The 23,931-nt window shown below is 36.9% G+C and overlaps 1 protein-coding gene across 2 annotated transcripts in view; it reads right to left on the reverse strand.

Moving 5' to 3' along the window:
- The window catches only part of SEMA3A (semaphorin 3A), a 170,172-nt gene that overhangs the window by 113,324 nt on the left and 32,917 nt on the right, over positions 1-23,931 (reverse strand). For both annotated transcript variants that reach the window (XM_050890696.1, XM_050890707.1), the window contains 2 exons: positions 7,950-8,107; positions 5,150-5,212 (listed from right to left, as the gene is read on the reverse strand). In XM_050890696.1, coding sequence (XP_050746653.1) covers positions 5,150-5,212; positions 7,950-8,107 — 221 coding nt within the window. The remainder of the gene's footprint in view (positions 1-5,149; positions 5,213-7,949; positions 8,108-23,931) is intronic.

The raw sequence follows: 23,931 nt of genomic DNA on the forward strand, positions 1-23,931 counted from the left end.
GGGGGTCCTGGGTCTTTAGGCTCTGTCAAAGGATTTCAGCGCTATGCTGGAAACAGGGAGCCAGAAAGGAAACGGGAATGGCGGTGAGGGTTGGTGATAGAAAAGCTGGAAATCTGGCTGTAGATGTCCGCCAAAGGAAGAACCCTGACAGAAAGGGATGAACTTCTCTCTGGCACACCCAAAGGGCCAGAGGTAATTTGACCGGAAAAATTGTGCCTGTCAGATGAATTTAGAAGCAGGCTTTCTAGATCCAGCCAGCATTGTATATTTAATTTTCAGATTCCCTCTTCAGATCTTTGTTTACAATAACACATGAAAAGAATTACTTTTACTTTCTGCCTCCATGTTCTTCTATTTTCCCTAAGGCAACAACAGTAATAAAATGAGTTAAAGGGAATAGTGCTCATTTATTGCCAACTTTGTTTTTCCGAAGTATCACCAGATATGGCTGAGGGACACTTGCTAAGTTACACACCAGTTTTTCTTTTTTTTCTTTTTCTTCTTTCTTTCCAAATTAAATCATTGCACAGTGATGGATCTATAAGCCTATGGAATTGCTAATCTTCCTATGATTTAGGGAGGGGCTGGAAAACTTTAAAGGAAGCATAAACTGAGATGGCATATGAACATTCTGGCTTAAATTAAGTATTATCATAACAAATGAGATGGTGAATTAAATTACAGCCATGTGATTCTACCTGCATGAACCATAAACTCAATAATTAAGTGCCAGCCACGCTTAAATGCAAAGAAGGATGCACAGAATATAGCTATATCATGTGTAGTGTAAAGAGTCTTACTTCTTCTTAACTGGGAATAGGTTTCTCATCTAAAGTGGTTCCAAATTACCACCAAGAGAACTATCAAGTATAAAAAAGTCAATCATCACAGTTGAATTCAGGTAAGAGTTAATAACTAGGTAAAATTTAATGGCAATGAAATAGCCCAAGTAGATGTCTATCTCCTATAAATTATAATACAGTCAGTGCTAATACACACACAATTGTGCTAATACACTTTAGCTGTTAAAGGAAATGACATGACAGTGTAACTCTCTGTATGGACCTGTTTGTTCATGTGACAGAGCATATGTAGAAGCTTGCTGGTACCAAGTAAAAGTACTTGGTACTCTTTGTATCTGTTTGTATATCAACATTTATTTCTCACCAGAAACATCCAGGGAGAAGCCGATTTCGTACAGCATGCAAAGCATGTGTAAGTGTCTGTCATCGTGTAGCTTGTCCTATGTGACTTTGTTAAAGTACCCATTGAAATTTTAAAGATTTATACATGTCAAGGCCAGAAGGGACCATTTCAACAATTTAATTTGAGCTGGGATCTTTAAAAGTGGCTAAATAAATTAGACAGTCAAATCACACTTGAAAATAACATCCTAAGGTGCCCTTCAGAAACACATCTTTATAGCTTTCAAGCCATGGAACTCTATCATACCCTTTAACAGGGATTTCTCTGATTAATTGTGTACCATGTGAACTACTGCTGTGGTGCCTCAGCCAAATCTAGTGCAGAGATGTATCGACTAAACAGCAGCCAAAACTTTTAAAACAATAGTAAATTAATAGTTTAAGGACTGGATGAGCTTTCCAGTCAAGAAGCTATTCCTACCCTATCCCTACCTGCAAAACTAACTAGTGTTTCTGGTAACTTTTGTAAATCACCCAAGCTTTGCTTTGCTGGTTTATGACATCCCAGGAATGTCAGAGCGAAATTGTGGCCACATTTTTTTTTGCAGTTACCTATTATTTAACCCATATGTAATGCAGAGGTTGCCATCTGTTTCTGCTGGGTCCCAGGTGCCTGCGAGATCTTAAAATCAAAATATTGAGGCTCACTAGTGAGGGATGTGACTAGCAGCCTGTCTGTACTGTAAGTTCAGTATAAAAGCTGAGAAGTATTCTGTAGAGACTTTGTCTTCTTTGATCATTACCAAGGCCTGGTCAGGAATCGTGAGAAATATTCACGGGACTTACAGGAACCAGAATAGATCAAATGAGAGACTGAAGTCCAGAATAGTAAGAAATCCTCACAGAATTGCTCATTTAGTTGAATTACGTAAGAAATATCTTATTTGTTATTTATAGTCTTTAATTTTTCATGAACAATGTTACTTTGGCGCTTGTGATACTCTACACTGAGGAAATGGAAATATATTGTAATGCTAAGTACTTACATGGGACAGTAATTACGATTTTATTGGAAAAAATCTATATTTTGTGGGAAAGTGTAGCAGTTAACTTCTATCAGAGAAGTCCTGCTGTAAGTATTGCATAGCCAGAGGGAGTCTTTCAGCCTCCCTTCTCAGCTTACCCATATAAAAAAAAAGATCCAAAGCATACTTTAAAAGGTTTAACTATCTATACAGTGAGCAAAGCTTAACTAATTAACATATACTAAGCCCTTTCAGAAACAGAAATGAAAATGATTGCTTAAGGAACAAAGGAATATCAGGAGAGTGGGAACAGCCCAAGTCGGCCGCTCTCCTCAAATCCCATGTGGACTGTGCTGAGCTACAAACCTGCTGCGCCTAGATTGGCATGACTGACAGCGTCAGTATAAGGAATCCCTCTGAAGGAGTGAAAACGACAGTAAATTACCTCTTATAATTATGAGAGGAAATCTCAGAGGTCATAGCTGAGGTTAGCAGTGGGGCAGAGCCGGGGTTATACTTGCGCTGCAGCTGCTGCAGTGCACCTGGCCTATTAGTGGGGACTTGCATTTTCAGCACTGACTTCCCCTGGAGATCAATAATTAAAAAAAGTTTTTTAAAAAGACCTCAATGTAGAAGTAGAAGTATAGACTGTCATGTAGAAAGTTTTGAACCATCACAAATGAAGAGTATCTAATATCTTAGCAGTGGTACATGCTGAAAGCAATATTAAATCAAGCATGTTTTATATACCACTTTATTTGTCCTCCATTTTTCTTGTTCCTTCTAATGAGAGTCTGTTGAGTTGTTTTTATGGCCTTTACATTTCACACTCCCAAGGTACTGACAATGGCTTTAAGGAATAAATGAGGGAGGAATAATAAATTTCTTAATCTGTAATCTTTATCTGTAATTACAGTTAAAGCAGTTACATTAAATACTTTGTTTGTGATGCACTGGTTTATGGCAAGAATAGGTAGCTGTAAATATTTAAAGATGATGACCTAAACACACCAAGATATATATTCCATCTTTCTAGTTGCCTGCCAAAACTGGACCCACATTACATACAACCTATGCATGTTTTTATTTTTTTTAATTTCTCACCTACACTTGTAGAGAAGACTAAAAATTAAAAAAAGAAAGCAAAACCACTCCCAACAACCCATATATGTGAAAAATGTTCATGAAAACAAATTATCTGATTCTAGCAACATTGTGCTGTACTACTGTTATCCTCAGTTTGGGCTGCACTGTGTCTGGACCTCTGTGCTCCTGGTCTGCCTTATTCTTTTCCACCAGCTCATGCGAGTGCTGCTTCTAGTGCGCAGGATCATAGCAGGCAGCTAATGCACCAGGATCACACACAGCATTGGGGTGCGGTATTGGCGTCACCTTTTACGCATGATCAGCAGGTGTAGCTGCCCTAATACCACAGGAATCAGGGCAAATAAAATAGTTACAGCATAAATAATCAGAGGATGGGGACCTGAACTTCCCAGCTCACTCCAGAATAATGTCTCTATTTACAATGTATGGACTGGAATCAGCCTAGTGCAATGTATAAAACGTACTCTTTCTACTATTGTGAATTTCTAAAAATAATTATTAAAAAATAAAAGAGTATACTCTCATTCTAAGTGCTGAATCTCTTATTAATTTTCTAGGTTTCAACCCCAGCTATAAAATAATCTATTTAATGTCATATCATAATATTTAGTATAAGATCAAGCTGTAAGGTTAATTTGTTCAGACATTTAACACTGGCCTTATTTTTTTTTAACCTTGAATATTACATATTCTAGTCCTCACCTTGCAATGTACTCCTGAAAATTATTTGTGAACATGAAGATGGATTAATTTAAATGTATTATTTCTATGTAATGAGATAGGCCAAGTATCTGGCACTTTAGCTGTCCCTTCCCATATATAGCTCAGCCCATACTTCTTAGTTTTTACCTAATCCACTTCTACTGTTCCCAAATGGCTTTTTATGAAGACAACTGTCCTCTATGGCCTAGGTAAAGACTGATAAAACTATTTTTATTATGACCTAGGAAATTATTCAAATGGAGATCTCTAGAGGCATGTGGTTGGCATTATGAATATTTTACAGAATCATCTCTGAAAATCAGGCCAATAGCATATACACACGGGGCCAAGTTCCACTCTCAGTTATACCTTGGCAACCACAATGATTTCCCATTTGGCTATGCTATGCAAGTATTTATTTGGCTTATTGCATGCATGTATTTTTTATCTTTTTTTCCCTTCTTCAGCCCTGTCTTCCCATTTCCCATATTGTTCTTATAAAGAAGACAGTTATTATCAGTGTGGAATGATTATTATTTGAGGGCTACTGGCTATGTCTCTCTGACCTCATAAATACAGGCAATAAGATGTACACAGGAATGAGGGAAAATGTACAGAAAATTATGCCTAGTGTAACAGTGACTTTCCTGAGGCACCAAAACTGATGCAGAATGTTAAAACCACTTTGACCTCAATCGTGCTATGAACTCCATGCAGGACAGAGCTCAGGGAAACCCACTGACTCCAGCGAGATGCCACAAAGAGAAAGCACTTCTTGGAACCCGCTGTAGGACTGGGACCTGGAGCAGGGCAAAAATAGGTCCAAATATTATGTACCCCAAGATCAGGAGACAAGTATACAAGGGTTAATATTTCTCATTGTGACGTTTTTCCTCCCTTTTCTTTCTTGTTCTTTTTTTTTTTTTTTTTGGTAAATAAATTCTATTTCACTTGCATTATTTCCATTTATAAATTTAAACCCTTGGTCATGAAGACAAAATTTCATTATTCTGAATAAGAAGGCTGAGATAACTCAAGACTGAAGTTATGATCAGATGTGTGACCTTACAGAGGAGGGAAATTACTTTAAGAATTAACACAATAAGACATAATAAAATATTTACAATGTTTTATAAAAGAAAAAAAAATACTAAAAAGATTTGTACTTACCAGAATATCTTTTCCAGCCCACTTGCACTCATCCCTTCGGGAATGAGATACAGGCCAAACAATCTAAAGACACAGAACAAAAATCACGTTGTGTTATTTCATGCTTCAATAATCACAAATTGCAGACCAAATGCTACAGAGTGTCTTTACCCAGTTTCTCTTTTCCCCATTCTTTTCTTTATTTCCTTTTCTTCCATAAAATTTGACAACAAAGAAATGAAATTATAGGAGAAAGATAATAGGAATCACAGTAAAAACAATCTTGAAATATACTCTGTATTGTGAATCTCAGCAGTGAATCTTGAATACTAATGATAAGAGGGTTGACTCTCCATTAAGTGAGGGTTCTTTCACTGTTTTAAATCTGATGTAATGGAATGGAGACTGAGAGCAAAAAATTGCAGATACTTACTAACAATAAATCAATCTATGTGAAATGTGATCTCACGTCAGAGTTACAGCATCAGAAATGAGGTTTGCCTCTTCATTGTATCTACTAGTTCACTCTTTTACTAGGTTTAGTTAATTAAATAATAAAAAAGAAGCCATGGTATTTGAAAAGTATCACACCATCAAAATGGAAATGTTTATGCTGTTCCTATAGAGCTACCCTAACACAAGTAAAGCTAAATCTAGGTTTACTGTAGTGTTTGCTTAGCAGAAAATGGATCTCACCTCATACAGAGAAAATCCAGAGATGCTCACAGTCAATTATTCATGTTTTTTTGAAAAGCTTTTAGGAATTACGTATAGAATAAAACATGATCTTCCCATAACATGCCAGGCTATTCATTTGGGAGCCTCAGATAATGCAATATGAATGGCCATAAGTCTGGATTACAGCCTTGGTGTTCAATATAGTTTGTTAAAAGAAAGTAAAAGGCAAAGTATTCAAAAAGAAAAGAAAAAAGAAGGAATATGGATGACAGAAGAGGTCAAAGGAGATGTTATATATGACATTTGAAAATACAGTTTGCAACCACATTTTTAAATTCAAAATTTTCTTAAAACTTAATGAAATCCAAACAGCAATCAAACATCTTAAGTCTATAAAATAAGGTTGAAAATTTTATGAGCACATTCTCTCTCAAAGGATTCCTGCTACTTCCTGTTTCTATTCTCAGCTTAAAATGTGCAGAGACATGTGAAAATTTAAATTTACTAGGTTGAAAAACATTAACCAAACTTCTGAGATCTCCCAAAAGGACCAGTTCAAGTTCAGTTCAAGTTTTGGGCAAAGATTTCTATAGTATTCGAACTAGTCTTCTAATCCATAAAATGAATGGCTAGATGTTCTTTTTCCTTGTTCTCATAGCACAGTCTTTTCCTCTAATTTGGTTTAAAAGTCAGCTAAATTGAACTGTTTTTAATAGACTGGAAAGTTTGGCTTTTTGAGTTGTGCTCCTTTGGAGTCATATGTTGCTATCAGCATTTAGACAGAAACCTTAGTTCTTTTTTACATGGTGGAAGCAACAACTGGTGAAGTTTGAGCTCAAGTGCAGCACTGGCTGCATTGTAATTTTGATTGACGTTTCTTCCATGACCCTCCTGTCTTTAATAAGCAGATCCTCAAATTCTTTAAGCCTTTTGTCTATTCTTAAATCTAAAGTCTAAATAGTAAGTCTGTTCTTTAACTCTGTGGCCAACATTCAGTTCCATGTTACCAACAGCAATTCTTTATTTGATATAGTAATATTTGTATATAATTTCAAATAGTGTTCTAAAGGTATCTGAATACATAAGTATGTAAGATACAATTCCTCCCATTCTACGGAGCTGTTTCTGCAATGGAAACACCTTCTTTCCTTTAATTATTCCAGATGTTTTGCGCATTAAGCTATCAATCCCTCAGAGAATTCAAATAAATAGCTAGTTTCCTTTATAGCTGCTCTAAAGAGAATAGAAAAGAAAATACCCAGTGTTCCTTTTATCCTTTTTCCTTAGAGAATACAAATGAATAGCCTGTCTTCCCTCTGAACAGAAAACACAAGGTATTTATTGCTATCATCTTAGGAAGCTAATAGTCAAACGGGCAAAAGGTCAGGAACACCAAGAAAAAAAATAATCCCTGGGTATTGAAGCAATATATCTCTCATAAAAGGGTACTCTCTGGATTTTAAAATGTGCCATCAAAATACTTAATATAACAAATCAAACTTCCATCTCATTGTTTACCTTCTTAGCATTTTGTCTTATTAAAATAAATGAAAAATGAAATTATTTATTTAGACTCCAACAAAAGAACATCACTGAACTGTTTGTCAGCTTTTAATTTGTCAGCAGCTTTCACTGGAAAATTATCCTCTCCATCAAGAATGGTAAGATTTTATGGACCTAGTCCTCTTTTATTAATACTGAATCTATTTTGGTTTGAAAGCAGCAGAAGCAGAGTGCCTACAAGTGCTGGGTTAAAGGAGAGAAATCAACACTCGGACTCCCAAACAGCTTCTTTTTGTCTGCAAACAAATAGAGAGTAATAAAGCCTTTTTGTGTAAACTGTCATAATAGTTGTTTGGTTTTTTTAGCAGTAAACATGAAAGTATGTCTTGTTTGGGAAATATTCACTTTTCATTTACTTCTTCATAGTCTGAAAAAAGTATTGTAGATTATACAGTCATAGGTTATAGGTTCATTATAAATTTCTCTTCGTAGAGTCAGCAAACATTTTTGTTATAATAGTATTCCTGACATCCAAACACTTACTACATAATTCATGCAGTGCCCAATATAGTCTGAGTAATAACAATTCTGCAACATTAAAAGTATATATTTACATTGTACAACACAGGAATGAAAGTACCTTTTGATATTCCTTGATGTTAACCAGGTTGAAAGAAAATATGTGATCCTTTGCTCCAACGTACAGCCGACTGCGTTCTTCATCCAAGAGGAAAGTATGGTAACTGGAGCTATTAGCTAGTCCATTGAAATTGATTATATTGTTGGATTCCAACATTTCTGTAAGACAAAGGTAATACTTTCGTTGTTAATATGGTCAAATAAAATACAGACTTATATTTTGACTTGTATGGATTTCATTTTAGGAATTTATACTTAAGGAGTGGAAACCAGTGAAAGCGTTATGTACCTGGGCCCATGAATGTTTTTATTTCATGTACCCAAACCCAAACTGCTTGTGAGATTCAGCTCTACACAAACAAAGGTCAAAACATCACTGAAATCAATTAAAAGCCTGTATGAGGTTTCAGGTGGTAAAATTCTGTCCATGTAATTCATCAACTGTTGAACAAAGTTCAATTTTGTTCAACCAATGAGATTTACAAGGATAAACCTGAGGATGACCAGCTGATAAAAAACACATCTAAACACAAAATCTCCTGCTTCCAGCACACAAAACTATTTCATACAGATCTGTAAGTTATGAAAAAGGGGATAAGAATGACTAGTTAATGAGATAAAATAACAGGTACAATCTATTCTTACATGTATTATTATCTTCCTAGCTTACTGACACAGGCAGCGTGTTGTTCCCTTGCTTGGAATTGTGTATTTATCCATCACAAGAATAAAACTAAAAAAGGTAATTTTGCTTCTGTTTAAACTCAAGAACAATGTTCCAGTTCTCATACTCCTCACAGAGCTGTTGCACTTGCCAAGGACAGGAATTTTTTTTAAGTACAAGCATCCACAGAATCCTCTTAGCTATTCACAAACATTAACAAAGACATATGCATTTTCCTGAAACTGCTTAAAAATATTTTTTTCCGTAAGATACAGACCATATTAGTATAAACTTTTGTGAAAACACTCTTTCTTTATTCCTGTCTATCTACATTCATATCGGGGCCAAAGCCAAACCATCTCTGTCATTTCAAGGTATGTCTGCACTAGTAAGTCATCGACAAGAAACTTTCCCTGTGATGACAAATCCTACGCGGTTCAAGCCCCAACCTTGTGATGTACGGAAGCAAACACACAGTTTTAGGAGCAGGATCAGTTCCATCGATGCCAGTGCAGCTCCTCACACAGCACCCATGAGGACAGATAAGAAAGGGAGTGAATACATCGGGATCCAAGGGCTGATGGCTAGAGGGCACGGCCAGCCCTTCAGGCATCTAATGTTTGTGTTGGCTCTGCCATACGTGCAAGCCAAGGACACAAGTCGCTCCTCTCAAACCAGCTGCCAAATGCCTAGATGTCTAGGATTTGCCTAACAGTGCAGCTACCTGCTATGACTTTTTGGTTTTCCATAAGAACACTCCCCATTTTCCACCATTACTCCAACTGATGAGTGAGTGTAAGATAGCATCCCCTATGCTGCTAAAAATCAAGGTGAAACTGCTGTTAAAACAGAAGCTTCTGCTTAATTTTCTTTTTAAACTAATTTTCCTTCTTTTTTTCCCCTTCTTTTATTGTAACCAGAACAAGGATGTTAGATGGGGCTTTTTTGGACCTACATAATAGTGGTACTTATGATTTTACAGAATTTCAGCACTTGCAGCTTAGTAGTCCCACAGATGTTAAACCTATTTTTCACATTCACTTATACCAGGTGGATTTTGAAGCAGGCTGATACTCTATAATGGCAAGAATTAGCAGGCAACGTATTCAAGGAAGATAAAGATAACATTAAGAGTTGCATACTGTTCAGGCTAGCATTGCCCCAGTATTCTTTGCACTTATTTGGAAAAACTCTCACTAGCACCAAAAAGAGTTAATTTGCATAGCAGTGTAGCAAAGTGTCAGAGCATGCACTATATTTTGTTCCTTAGTCTATGTTTTTTCTGGCTAAATATAACAATACATTTGTATCACAGAATACTTTTTAAAACTTGTTCTGCTCAAGACTTAAGTTCTCAATTTTTAAAAAAAAATTTTTTTTAAAATGTAACAAGAAGAAATCAAATCACCCCAAGCAGTCTTGTCAAAATAATTCTTCTGGCTTCCTGTCAAGTTCTAGAATTTGACTGTATTGTCCTCCAGTTCACTTATTTGCATTTTGTTAGAGACTTTACTAATTCTCTTTACATTGTAATGACTGATTCAGATGTTGAATGTCGACTTGCTGAATAGTGAGTGATGCAGATGATTGATTGCTTAACTTGTCTTAGAACTCTCTTGGCTAGAAATGCTTTGCTGTCATCTGTATCTGATCATTTTTCTTATAATATAGCTGTCAAAAACCTTTGTAATTTTTTCATCTTTCTTGGTTTGAACTCACATAGGTATGATTCTGCCCTTTGTGACTGTGGCGTAAAGACAAGTGTCTGCTGAGGTCAATGTTAGACAAATGTAAAACTGATATAAATGGAAATAAGATCAGTTAGGCACACAGCTACTTGGTTTAAAACAGACCTGATATGATTTTACTAATGCAGAGTTCCAAATATTCACATCTACAGATGGTGACTGATGTTTTCTTTTCTTTCTAATATTCATGAAAAATGCCAGATCATGACATTGGAGTCTAAGGTTTATTACGGCCAAGAGTAAATTACATCATCATCTTCACTGTTCATATGTCTCCACAGTATAACTTAAAAGGACCAGGTGTAGCTGTGCAGGGAAATATATATATCTTTTTTTTTCTTTTATCTTTCTGTGACTCTTTAGAGTATGCAACAATGTTAAAGGTAACACTGGTGGGGTTTTTTTGTGAACAGGCAGTTTAAAATCAAACTAAAAGCTAAATCCCATTGCCTTCTCTAAGATTGGGACATTTCTCCTGGGTTTTAATCCAGTATCTGTCGTATTGTCCCATTATTGACTTTTGCAGGAGATGACCAGATTTCCAAAGTCTATTGCCCGAAAGATTAGGCCTAGGTATACTCCAAGCAGTGTATTTCAAATCATGTAAAATCAGGTTTCTCCCTATCAGGAATCAGGTTGAGAATATAGGTTGAGGAGAAAAATGTCATTTGGGTGCTGATGATTCTCATTCACTACTAATTTAGTTAGGATTGAGTTACATCACAACTAGGAGGTGAAAACCTAAATAATCTCTGCAGTTTCTCTGCTGTTTATTCTAACTTATGTGTATTCCTCCAGTGATGGATATGGCTTCATATGACATTCTGGAAAGGGCTGTTGAAGAGCAAAGCAATGGCATTTGCACGATCAATACAAATTAAGTATTCCACTTCCTCAAATTCATTAGTTTTAAAGTGTTTACCATCCAGTGTCTTTCACGTATCCAGCCAGTGACTGTTGCTGAGAGAACGACAGAAACAGCAGTGACAGGGCACACTCCCAGAAGGGCACTGACATCCATAAATTCTGTTAAGTGTCGATCAGTCATGCTGGCAAGGTACATGGCTGATCAGTGCTAAAATAAACCAAGATTTACAACAAAGATTGCATTGCAATGACGAGAGGAAAATGATGAATGCCTTCAATAAGACAATGAAATTAATACTATCTACTATGCATACCCTAATTATTTTCCATTTTTTTGTTGTTGTTGTTCTTATTAAAGGTTGGCATATCCATGACCTATGCAGACAGGTAATGGTTGCCTGTATTTAAAGTATTTTTTTTACTTCCTTTATGCTTTGTCCAGTTATTTTTATTGCAAAGATGGTAACATTACTCCACCAGTTGTTGCAGCCAAGTACCATTTCTTCAGTAATTGCTCAGAGAGCATTTTTTTGTTTCCTTTTGACACATCCTCAGCTGCAGTCATGCCTGTTGTTTTGAACAGGAATGAATGAACCTTATAAAGATAACCACTGCACATTATGACTGTAGTATTGTCTATAAAATGCTGTATGAGGTAGATTTAGAGTGGGTGGTGATATTTTGAAGGTAATAAAGACTTCATTGCTTTTGTTATTGGTGCTTGCTTCCCACAGTTATTAAGAGTGTTGCAGGTGACCAAAACTAACGGTTTGAAATGCACCATATCTTAAAAGCCCATCATATTATAATGAATTTTCACTTGTGATGATCACTGAAACCAGCTGGAGGTTGAGTTTCTCAAGGTTTGTGGGCCAGATTCTCCTACTAACCACTTCACTTCAACTACCTTTAATTCACAGTCCTGACTTGCTTGCTCTGTCTTACTCTCCTTTCTCTGCCGGTGTCCAAGCTTGACGTATTTGACCTTTTTCAGTGTGCCTTTCTGTAGACTCTGTATGGTCTTTCTTCTATTAACTGATGTTTCTGTTGATCCAGTCTGACTTGTGTCAGAACATTCACTTTGCCAGACCAAGCTGGCAAACATACAGAAGAAAACCAGTCCCTAACTCTTGCCTTCCTTTTAATACATGATTATTTAATTTGCTAATGGAATCACAACTTAATAGCATGTATACACACAGAGGGCCAAATTCCTGCAGTAAAATCCATGGAGATATGCATGCACAAGGAATGTAGATTTGGTTTATTTTTATGACACTTTTTTCATTGAAGAATAAGCCAGAAAACCACAGCTATCGTTAAGATGAATACAGTCAGGCAGATCCTGAGGTTTGCTTTATCCATGGTTGGTATTCCACTGTAAACCTTCTTTTATGTCTGTGTTCCTTCAGAGGAGTTTGTCAAGAGAAGAACATAACAAAAGAAAACCATCTTATTTTTTACTTATCTACTACCAGGCAAACTATCTTTTTAGTGAGAGGGAGCTTGTCTGTGTAACAAGTTAGAAAATTTGTGAGCTTTGGCCTGCATTCTTGTTGTAGACTTCACAATAACGTGCCAGCTAAGATTATTTTTGTTGATAAGGATCGAAGGGCCATATCAATTTCTAGAAAAGTCGGAGGAAAGGTCTCCCAGTTTCCTCACTAGGATTCAGATCTGGCCCTGTCCTATTACTGGTGACTCCGCACAGTGACTGGATTATACAGGCAGTTCTGCTCGTCGTAACATGCTTGTGAATCAAATGAGTGGGTTGCTGGTTGCACACAATTCTCGACCTTCGTTCCTTTGCCAGCAACGATAAGATCTCGCTGGATATCTCCTAGCAGTAGATAAAAGATGAGTCAATGCGTATTATGCCACCAAACAGGGATTTTGCTGAATTGTGAGCAATGCCTCCCACAACGTCATGCTAGAACATTTCCTTCTTCTCTCGCCAGGCTTTTACTTTGGCTACAGAGTATCAGGTGGCCGCATGTTTGCACATGCATTTGTTGCCTACACAGACTCATATTGTGCCTGTTCTGTATATCAGCATGTATATCTGTCTAAATAATCCCAGGTATAAATTAGTCATTACTCTTTGAGTGATTATTTGCTGAATTTTAAGATACTAATTCTACTGTACAAGGAAAGAAGTGGATATTTTAAATTCCAACCTCTCCTGTAGCTTCCCCATTTTATTGCTCTGAGTGTAGATGGTGAGGTCTGCCCCTGTCAAACAGTTAAGGAAAAGGCAGGGACTGGCAGGAAATCAAGACAGCTTCCTGCAAGGCATTAGCCAGCAGAGCTTATTTGGCAAAATCAGGGATATAAGCAGGGAAAAGGCACCAGATTTGTTGTGAGTCTGTTCCCCATTCAAAAGAGACAATGGCTGCCACGCACACAGTGGGATATTTCAGTGGGGTATTTCCATATATTATAAAAGTTGACAGGAACTAACTCAGTGGGTCAGGTGTCTGAAATGAGGTGAGCTTGACCCCATCTCAAGTCTAATGCTTAGTAACGTGGCCAATGGCCTGAAGGACAACTTCTTCCTGCCCCCCTCAGGATTTGACTACTTTATACCTCAATTACTTTCTTTCATCTACACCTCAGTCATCACTGGGACCTGAGGATCTAGCCCTTAGTGAGGAGAACGGTTCAGCCGCCCACTCTAAGAAAAAATAAGAATCTTGCTAACAGTCTATGGTATAATTCAAACTTCTACAAAGTAATTACTTAAAACAAAGGACAGCTAATTTATCCATTGTTTAATATTTCATCTGACAAAAAAATAAAAAAAATAATTAAAAAAGATAATTGCAGAAACTTTTGGTTTGTTACATCTTTAACTGGTCAGGCTATCAGTCTTTTAGTAACATCCAAACTGTCCGAATATTTCCAAATTATTTTTAGCCATTAGCCTTTGATTTCATATTAGGAGCAGAAGAAAAAAGACACAGAAAAATTATCAAAACCCCACTCAAAAACTTAGGCTTTCACATAATTTTAGAATTACGCTGCTTGGGAATATCAGAAAGTGATCAGTTTTATCTGAAATGAAACAAAAACCAGGTTTATAAAGTGTATGAGATCACATAGTGCAATAAGTGGTTTGACCATTTTTAGAAATGTAACATGAAAACTTTTGCAATCAGCACCTTTGGTTTTTTGCTACATCATGAGCCAGATAAACTTGAAACTACACAGCATTTGTTGTTGATGGCAATTCAGTGTTATTGTAATTTGAATGAGATAAATCACTGGGAGAAAAGGGAGGGTTATCTTATCAGTAATCAAAATACAATTGGAACAGAGCCTCTCACAGCTGTTCAATCAGTCCTAGCTTTCATCCTCTTCATCTACCTTATCATAACAGTTGCCAATCACCTGGTTTCACTGAACTCTACTGGAAGGAGAAAAAAACAGAACCTTTTTTTTTTGCTGTAAAAGTTCTGTTTCTGAGAGAACATGTAGTTCAGAAACATGGTTCAGGGAGCTATGTTTTCATGACAATTTATCAATTAGAAGTAGCTAGGACAAGATATACAGTTTTTAGTGCACTCATGATGTAAACCAAGCGTTTTAAATGAAACACTCCTGCCTACCTTCTACTGCAGCAAAGAAAACTTGAGGGCCATGAGTATAGTTTGATTAAAAACAGATACTTGGAAGGAGGAATGTTGCACCAATGTTTTGTTTCAGTTGCACCGGCATAAGCATGGACTCCTTTGACTTCAAAATACTGATGCATATGTTTTTTATACTGTAAAACTGAGAGAAGATTTTGGCTCATTAATGTCAGCACAATTTAGCTACATGACAGCCCTTAAAGTGTTCTTGATTTGAATAATTGAAGGGGTCACATGATATTTCAAAGACATAAAACATTTAGATTTTTAAAGCCAACCTTTTCCCTTTATTATTTACATTATTTGTCCTTTTTTTCTCTGAAAGTGAATCCAGATTATCCCTATTGCTCCGTTGTTTTCTTATAAAATGTGAGAAATATTAACCTCTGAGCTAAACAAAGACTTGTAAAGCTTGATTTCATATATTTGTAAAGTTATTGTAACATCCCATATTATGAATTTGACTTTGTGAGAAAGGTTATGGCACGTATTTAACTGTGAACTTCACACATATTTAAGCACAACATTGTTGCAAAATCTCAGACAATAAATGTTACCTATAGCATTTTTGTGTATGATGTGATGAATCAGGCAGAAATATATGATGGTGAAAAGAGACCAGGATCTGGTTTTACTAAGCAGTTATCTGTTTAAGGGAAAATTTATCTTGCTTAAGATTTGAGTAGGTAACATCTTTGCTACCTCCCATTTGTGCTGGTATAAGGAATGCTCAGGAGAAATAATGGAAGTGATGCATTGAACCAATGAGCCCCCAGCTGTTAAGGACAACATCTATAACTCTCAAGGTTTTCTAAAATGTGGCAAAATAATATGGCAAAATACTGAGCTAATGCGAATGGTTTCTAAACATGCAAACTCAAATAGTAGAAACACTGTGGGCATATTAACTCATTCCTCTACCTTGGGTAATATATCCTCAGTGAGCTTGGTTAGCTCAACGTGGCACTGCATGACCCTAAATTGCACCATCTGAGCTAGCACCAGTAAACAGCCAGCTAAATCCCATTCATTAAGTAACTCAGTTATCAGATCTAGTTACAGTTCATCAATTCTCAACTATTTGTATGATACTGCTAGAAAGTTAGTCTTCAATGAGCAGAACTGGTACTGGTTATCAAGAAAGTGAAACTGTGGGTAGTTGTCACTTCAGGGATTACCTTATCTATAAACAGTATCATCCTTGTCTCATTAAATATCATATCACAGAGGCATGAACACCTTTTCAATGACTAACAGCAGAGATGATAGATGTTTTCCCAGGGCACAAATGTATTTCATTTGGCCAAGCGGGAACGAGGTGGGAAGACTGTCACGTCCTATCCACATGTTGGGTCCAAGCGTAGCATGGAGCACAGTTTTTACTCACTGGCTGTTCCCCAGAAAAGCAAGATACAGATTTCCAATTCATGAACTTTTTCTCCGAGAACAAAAGCAAAGCAGGAAAGGAACTGTTGCTCTATAGGCACACCTACTTGCTCAAAATATTGACAATGCTGCAGCACAGACACACCTGAGTTAGCTTGAAACACGCTTATGTAGTTGTAGCAGTCTAACAACACTGGCTAAGAGGCCAGCAAAGATTAATTGATTTTGCTCCTCATCTAATTGTGCCTCAATGAAGCTGCATGTTGAATGACTAGGGTGTTACATCAGGCTAAGCAGGCAAGCTACTCTGAAGTTAGCTCAGGGGATATGACTATACTTTGTCATAACCATGACAATCAATGAAAGTCAGATATACTCAATGCAAAGACAAAATGTCTACATGCTGGTTTTTGCACAAGTACAATTTCAGACATTTTAGGTTTATTTATTTATTTTTAAAGTCAGTTCCTCTTCTAAACAACCATTATTTCTGGAAAAAAAAAAAACTTCTTAGGTGAAAATAAAACTGTCTGGGTAATGTCAAAACCTGTCAAGATCTTTGGGGACTATTAAGCAACAAACTACTTAAAATACCATAATGTTTTAGAAAATTCCTTTCTGAAAAGCTGGCCTAGTGAGGTCAGTTCATTTTTTTTCAAATTCATCTCTTAACAACACTATCCTTTATTTTAAATTCCTAACAATTGAACCTGAAAGTCCAAAATCCAGTCAGTGTCTTTACGGATTCACATACCGTGGACAATTAGGAGTCAAAAGTAACAACACTGTCAGTGTGTGTATTGGAGTTAAAGTTGTGATAATAAAATCCTTCCTCCTGCAAGTGTATTCCTCTTTCAGGGTAAAGAGTATTAAAGTATTTTCTAACTCTTAAAGAAATCTTGGTTTCAGGTACCAAACCAATGTACTTCAAAAACAAGTGAACTCATTTAAAAGAATTAACAAATATGAGGTGCTAAGTTTGTTAGGGATATCAGGGGAAATTTTCAAAAAGCCCAGTGGTTTTAGTTTCAAGTGTGACTTTGGCATTTGAGAACCAAGTTACCATTGACTCTTGGTGAGACTTCTGGGGTAGGTCTGTGAAGGATTTAGATCTCAAATTTGAGACAGTGTGAGACTGAAGGTAACCTGCAGTGGGTCAGCCATCAGCGAGTGAGGGTGTGAACTCTGTCACTGGCGTAAGAGGCTGCAAGAAAGAGCGTCTCTCTACATCTTAAAATGCTGTGACGTAGGGGAAAATCCAGCAGAGATAGATTTGGTCTGAAATTAAACAAGTCTTTCTTTGATGTATTTTATTTTTTCTTTATTACTGAACTGACAATATAAAACTGCACAAATTATTTACTAAGGTGAATTAGTTAATATGCGCAGTGGGGTTAGGAAGCTTCCCTGGAAGCTTCCCCGGAAATTTAGTTGCATATGCAAAATTGCAAAACAGAATAAGTAGTACTTGAGCTTTCAGAACTTCAGGGACAGACTTATGATGGAAAATGCATTTGACCTGATTCACAAAAAGGTCTTTTCATGCTTGAAAATCATGTATGAAACTCTTGTGTCTATCTGTGTAACAATTCTTCAAAGTCCTGTGATTAATAAGATGCAAATAGACTTTGGGGTAGTTCTGCTTGTAGGTAAATCATTATATTTTATATAGCAGCCAGCTTAGATGGACTGTGTCCAGGTTTTCTTGTATGGGTACAAATCAGTGACCTCATATTTTCAATTTCAGACATAGCTATCAACACTCCTTCTGTTAAAATTTGTTGTTGCAGAGTGGGATCCACCCTTCACTTTGATCACATATCCAGCACTTTGAGGAATTGTCTTTTCACATTAATGGAACAGATGAGTAAAATTCATGCTTGGATTTACATCCTTCTCTCTTCTGATAGCTCTTGTTTCTTCTAATCCACAAGGGAGGGTTTGGATGAATTTCAGCAAGGGGCTGAAAGCTCTGACTGCAGTTAAACAGTCTGTGTAGCTCACATACAGATACACACAGCTCTGCTAATGCACTTTAATTACAGCAAAATAAAGGAGGGACTTCTAACCACTGGCCCTCCTTGCACAGAATTCAGTGCCAAAATAGAGTAAAAGTGATGATGCCCAATTTTGCTCTTAATTTACCCTAATGAAAATCAATAGAGTTACACCATGGATAAAAGAATCTGATTGCTGTGGTTCTGCAACGTGTGGAATATATTTAGTGTCCATTAGATTAAATATTACTTCAAATTAGTTACCATTACTTATCAAACATTTCCAGTTATACCTACAATTTGTTAGGTTAGGTTCTGTACATCAAAAAGGAATTTCCAGTTTTTCCCTTCCATCCAAATGTCATAAACATAATTAATAATCAAACAGCAGCAAAGCCCCCAATACCGTTTTTCAACTCAAAGTGAATTTTCTCATGCTTAATGCTGCTCTGTCAATCAAAGTTTTAAATTCCTTTCAGGTTACTCAAACCAAACTAGTTCTACTTTCAATGTTTTTGTAATTATTGCACACTCAAATGGGAACACGAAATTTCTAATTAACTACTAGATTCAAAATGGAAAATAAACCTTAAATACAATTTTTACATTAATTTTCTGGATTCTGGGCATACTCCAACGGGGCTGGGAGGAGTGTGTTTCTACCTAAAATTTCATGACGTGCAAGCAAACTTCATACTGTAATTCTGATAACACCAAGAAATTATAATGTGAAGTGCTTTAACTGGTTTTAAAATCTCCCCAAAAATGTCTTAATCCACTTCACACAACACACAGTTAAGCCATGGAAATTCTTGACATGGGCTGTTGTAGATGGTAAAATTGTTTATAGTTTCAAGAGGCAAAGTGATAAGATCAAGAAAAAGAAATCCTTAAAAGGCTATTAAATTTAGAGACACAGTCCTTAGCTCACCAAGTTCCTGAAATTCAAACTGTAGGAGATGTAGAGAGTATTCTGGGGAACTATCACTATCTGATTGACCTAACCCTATTATCTTCTCCTACTATGGAGAATCCTTATTATGGAAACCCCATATTATGTGTTTGCTTTGGCTGTGGTTGGAGACAGCATATTTCCCTCCTAGTCACATGTGGATAAAAGTGCAGCCATGACTTGAGTCTTGAGAAGAAAAGTGAAGATGCAAGACATGAAATGTAATTCAGCAAAATAACTGCTGCCACTCCCTTCTCACCTGGACCATGCTCTGTGGCTGCCAATGGGGCCTCCCGGACCCATCCTCCTCCCCACTCTGTCTCCCCTCCTCAAAGCCTTTGGGGCCTCCCTGGGTGAGTGGAAGTATTTGCAAACAGCATCATTTCACGCTGACTGAGTCAATCTTCTGTAACAGCATTTCAACCTCTAATTCCTTCTAAATACCTTTTGTTTTGAAATAACTTGTCCATATTTCATCTTTTAAGTGAACACCAGAAAGACCCATCAGCAATTTCCAGTAGAGATGGAAGAGGGAAAGTGAGTGGATTATCAGCACTCAGGTAGCACCTGCTGTCTGGCTGGGCTTAATGCATGACAAGATTTGGATACAACTTTGTGGTGCTTGACCTCAGAGCACAAGTTCATTTGCTTAAAGACATGCCAATGTAAATATAGTCGGATTTGTTTGAACACCAAATCACCTGGTGCATCAGGTTCTATTTAGAGCAGCCTCAGAAAGGGGATTCAAAGATAATTGAAAGTAACTTTAGGATGTTTTGACTCCAAGCACACTTGGCCAGTCCCACCTGAACCGGCTCATCGCGGGTTCCTGGTGAATGCTACCAGCTGAAAGGGCCAAACTGCAGCATGTCCAGCCACATCTCCTCCCACCTTCTGCAGCAAATGTCAGTAAGAGCGAGGTGACATGCATATCAATTACAATTGCAAAAGTGAAAATACTGTTCCAAAAGTAAAAAAAAAAAGCAATATTTTGTTCAATGAAATTAACTGTGAGGGGAGGGGGGGAAAGCTGGTGTCCTACCATGCTAAAAATTAAAATGTTCCCAATTAAGTTTTTTTTATTCTTTTCCTCTCTCTTTGTACTAGCACAAAGGAAGTCTAGTCCACACCACTGATCCTAGGTGTCTTGTCAATCTAAATAAATGATAGTTTATTCATCGTATCAACACAATAGCATAATTATCCTCAGTGTTAGCATCAGGAATAAAGCTCAGTGGAATTTTGCATCAGGGAAGAGAAATAATGAAAATTTTATGTTTCTGAGGCTCCAGTGGAATATCAATGAGAATCAGTATATCACTTTTTGCTCAAGCCACAAAAACTGCACTTTTCTTACTAAGAAAGAGATCAAAGATCACATTCATATCATTCACTTTGGGTCCCTGTCAGAACAGAAGCCTTTAGAGGATGACCTGTAGACAGAAGGTATTAAGGAAATGGCCCAGGCACACCAAAATGGAAAGCAGGGTTTGCCTTCTTTTCTTTATTATGTAAAATGAGAATTACCAAAACATAACAATTTCTGCAAAATGTACTGCAAATTCTAATTTAGTTCATTGTTTCACGCTCTACATTTCTTTGCCCTTTGAGTGATTTAAAACAGGACCATTTTTCACCTGAATTCAGGAAACATTCTCCATTGGCACCAAATTGCCACGCCTGCACAATGAGTTTAATGAATTGCTTACATAGGTTGTGTAGCCTCAGTGTAAGTTTGGTTTATGTAAAGGACACATTAAAAATTGGAATGTTTTGGGAGGCAGGGCACTTTCCACTTACCCTTCCAGACCCAATGATATTATTCATTCTCAGCAGCTCTGCCAGTTATTCTGCTAATTTCCCTCCAAAAGAATGCTCCTTTGGGTGCAATATTCAAGTGTATATGTATGTCAACTGCCGCACAGGCTTCCAAATGCCCACATTGATCCAAGATACCATGAGTCACTGTTGACAGATGAGGAACATTCACACAAAACCCCTGCTGAAAGTTAAAGGAGAACTCACATTTTTCCTTGATGGTCACACACTAACACATTGTGGTTAATGGTATGCTCCAGACATTTGCCAAAAAAAATTTAAAAATAATATTTTAAAGTTGCAATTCACCTAAAATTGAATGGGACGCTGATTCAGTGTTTCCAAATTAAAGCAACACGGGGTGGTTCCAAATAAGTTCTAAAGAGCCAGATTTCAGCTGATAGAAAGTGGTATAACTCTTGCTCTATTGATTTTAGTAAACCCAAATTAATTTACAGCAGATGTGGATATAACTTAAAGTCTTAAAGTGAAGTATACTAAGTGTGTCTCTAGAACTCCTTATCATCTAGCAGGATTTTGATTAAATCTGGAATAAACTAACATCATGATAAAGTTCCTATATATTTATAATGTCTGAAGACCACTTAATACCCAAGAAAGAGATAACAAAGCAGCATCATGACATTCTGTTGCAGACTACATTCATACTTCTAAAATAGCTGGGGAAATGACTCCTTGTTCTGATGATGAAGAGGTTTCCTATTGACACATACATATTGGAAAATCTTCAAGAATGGATATCTCAGTCTTGAAATCAGTGAATCCTGAGCCTCCATGGAGCATTACTGATCAGTGTACAACCAATGAACTACTTTTTCCAAAGTTAAACTTTTCCAAAGTTTTCAAAAGTTACTGAAACCATTTCTGTTTCCTGTACTGTTGAATAAATATTCAAGATAAAGTATTTTGGTTTGTTTTATTTTTTCCTTAAACAAATGTAATTCCAGCAGCAGCTGACATGGCTTCTAATATAATGGCAAACATTTGGGTTTATTTCTAGCTAGTCTAATTATGAAAGGCATCAGGGTAGATGTGTTTTCTTTTTGTAGCCACTAATACTAATTTGACCTACTGGGGAAACAATTTCAAAATGTCAACATTTGCATGCCTGAACCCTGCTATGAACTAAAAGGATTCATGTGCAGAGGTCCTGCCTCAAGCTGTGACACACTACTTACCTCCTCAGAGGGAGTTAACACATTAATTTGAACAAATGAAATTAGAACAGCCAACTCTCCATGGTGGTCAGAGGAAAAGTACCCTGACCATAGTGGCTGACTGCAGTTTAAGTGGTATATTGCTTAATTAAACTGTAGTACAACAGCTGAATAAGGAGTGCATAAACACCCCACAAAAGAGGAGGTCTTCAAGCCTGGAGGTATATATGAACATAGTACCCAGTTCCCTAAAAGGAAAGTTACTATTGCCCTTTTTAGAAGTATAAGCTTTGAGATGTAAGACAATAATTTACACATTTGCTGTATATGCTGGTTTCTGCAGATGTATATTCCAGAAAGCACTCCTGAGATTCAGATGCTAACAAGTTTGAACAGAAATCTGGTAGAAAGGTCTGCAAGCTGAGGAAGCTTGCATCTGCTCCACTGCTTAGTTCAACCAGTTCATGACCCTTGAGGTCTAATCCAAAGCCAAGCAAAGGCAGTGGGATTTTACTGATTGTGCTGAAAACTGAATCAAGCCAATGGATTAAGGCTATGGTTCCTACAGGACCTGTGTTTTCAGGAACTTCCTCCAAAACATTTACCCTTATAACCTGAAAAACATTTTTTAAAAAGTATGCACTTTAAGCTAAAACACAGGGTCCCGATGGATGTCACTAGGTAACGCTTTTATGCACAGTGCTCCAAATACATTTCTTATCTTGTGATTAAATGTTCAATCCGACATGCTTTGCAATGATCTCTGTAGAGAAAATATAAGCAGTGGGAGTTTTCTATTTTGCCTTAGTCTAACTCATATGAGTTGAGAGTGGGTTTTGGGAAGTGGGATTTGGTGTTGGTTCATGTATGTTATACGCATGTCCTCCTGTCTCCCATGCTATTTGAGAATTGTGTTTCAGAATACTACTAAAATAATGGATGGTGTGCACTACACCTAACTTGGATATCTGATCTGGGCCTAAGTTTTAGTTATGTCATGAAGCAGTTTGCCTAAAATAAGTGTTATGTGGGTCAGTGGAAGTCATGAGGTGCCCCTGAGGATCTCCACAAAGAGATCAAGTCTGCCTAAATTTAAGAACCTAAATTAAATGAGTCAAATCCCATTTCATTCTGCAAAAGACATATCGACGTTAAACTGGACTGTGGTATTTTAATTGTAGGTATTCATTAATTGTCATGACTTAGATTAAGATGTATATTTTTTGTATGTTATCCTTACTTTGTTCAGTGGGCAGAATGGGTGGAACATCAAATTTATCTTTCTTTTTGAGCTTTTTCAGTATTTGCCCTAATGACTACATAGCCTTCAAATGCTGGTCTGGAAGAGAGAATTATTAAATTGCTTTTCATCTTTCCTATGGCAAAAATCTGAGTCAGAAACATGATTCAATGGAAGAGAAACCATTATGATTCCTAATTTATGTAGACACAGGAAGAAAGAAAACAAAAGTACCCTAAAATAATAGGCATTTGATTTGACTCAACAAGCCCTGATCTTTGATAATACTTAGCATGACGAGATACATGATTTCAAACCACAGTCCCCCACTCTGCCAAGTGCAGAAATATGCCTGTGGATCCACAGGGGAGGTAGCTAGATGACAGCCACAAAAATTATGAACTCTCAGTCAGTGACCATCTAGCACACAGCACACAGGAATGATAGAGCAGCAAGATAATAGTTTAGATATCCGGGAGAGGAATCAAGTACCCTAACCTT

Source organism: Gymnogyps californianus, chromosome 1, assembly GCF_018139145.2.
Source record: "Gymnogyps californianus isolate 813 chromosome 1, ASM1813914v2, whole genome shotgun sequence".
NCBI classification, from domain to species: domain Eukaryota; kingdom Metazoa; phylum Chordata; class Aves; order Accipitriformes; family Cathartidae; genus Gymnogyps; species Gymnogyps californianus.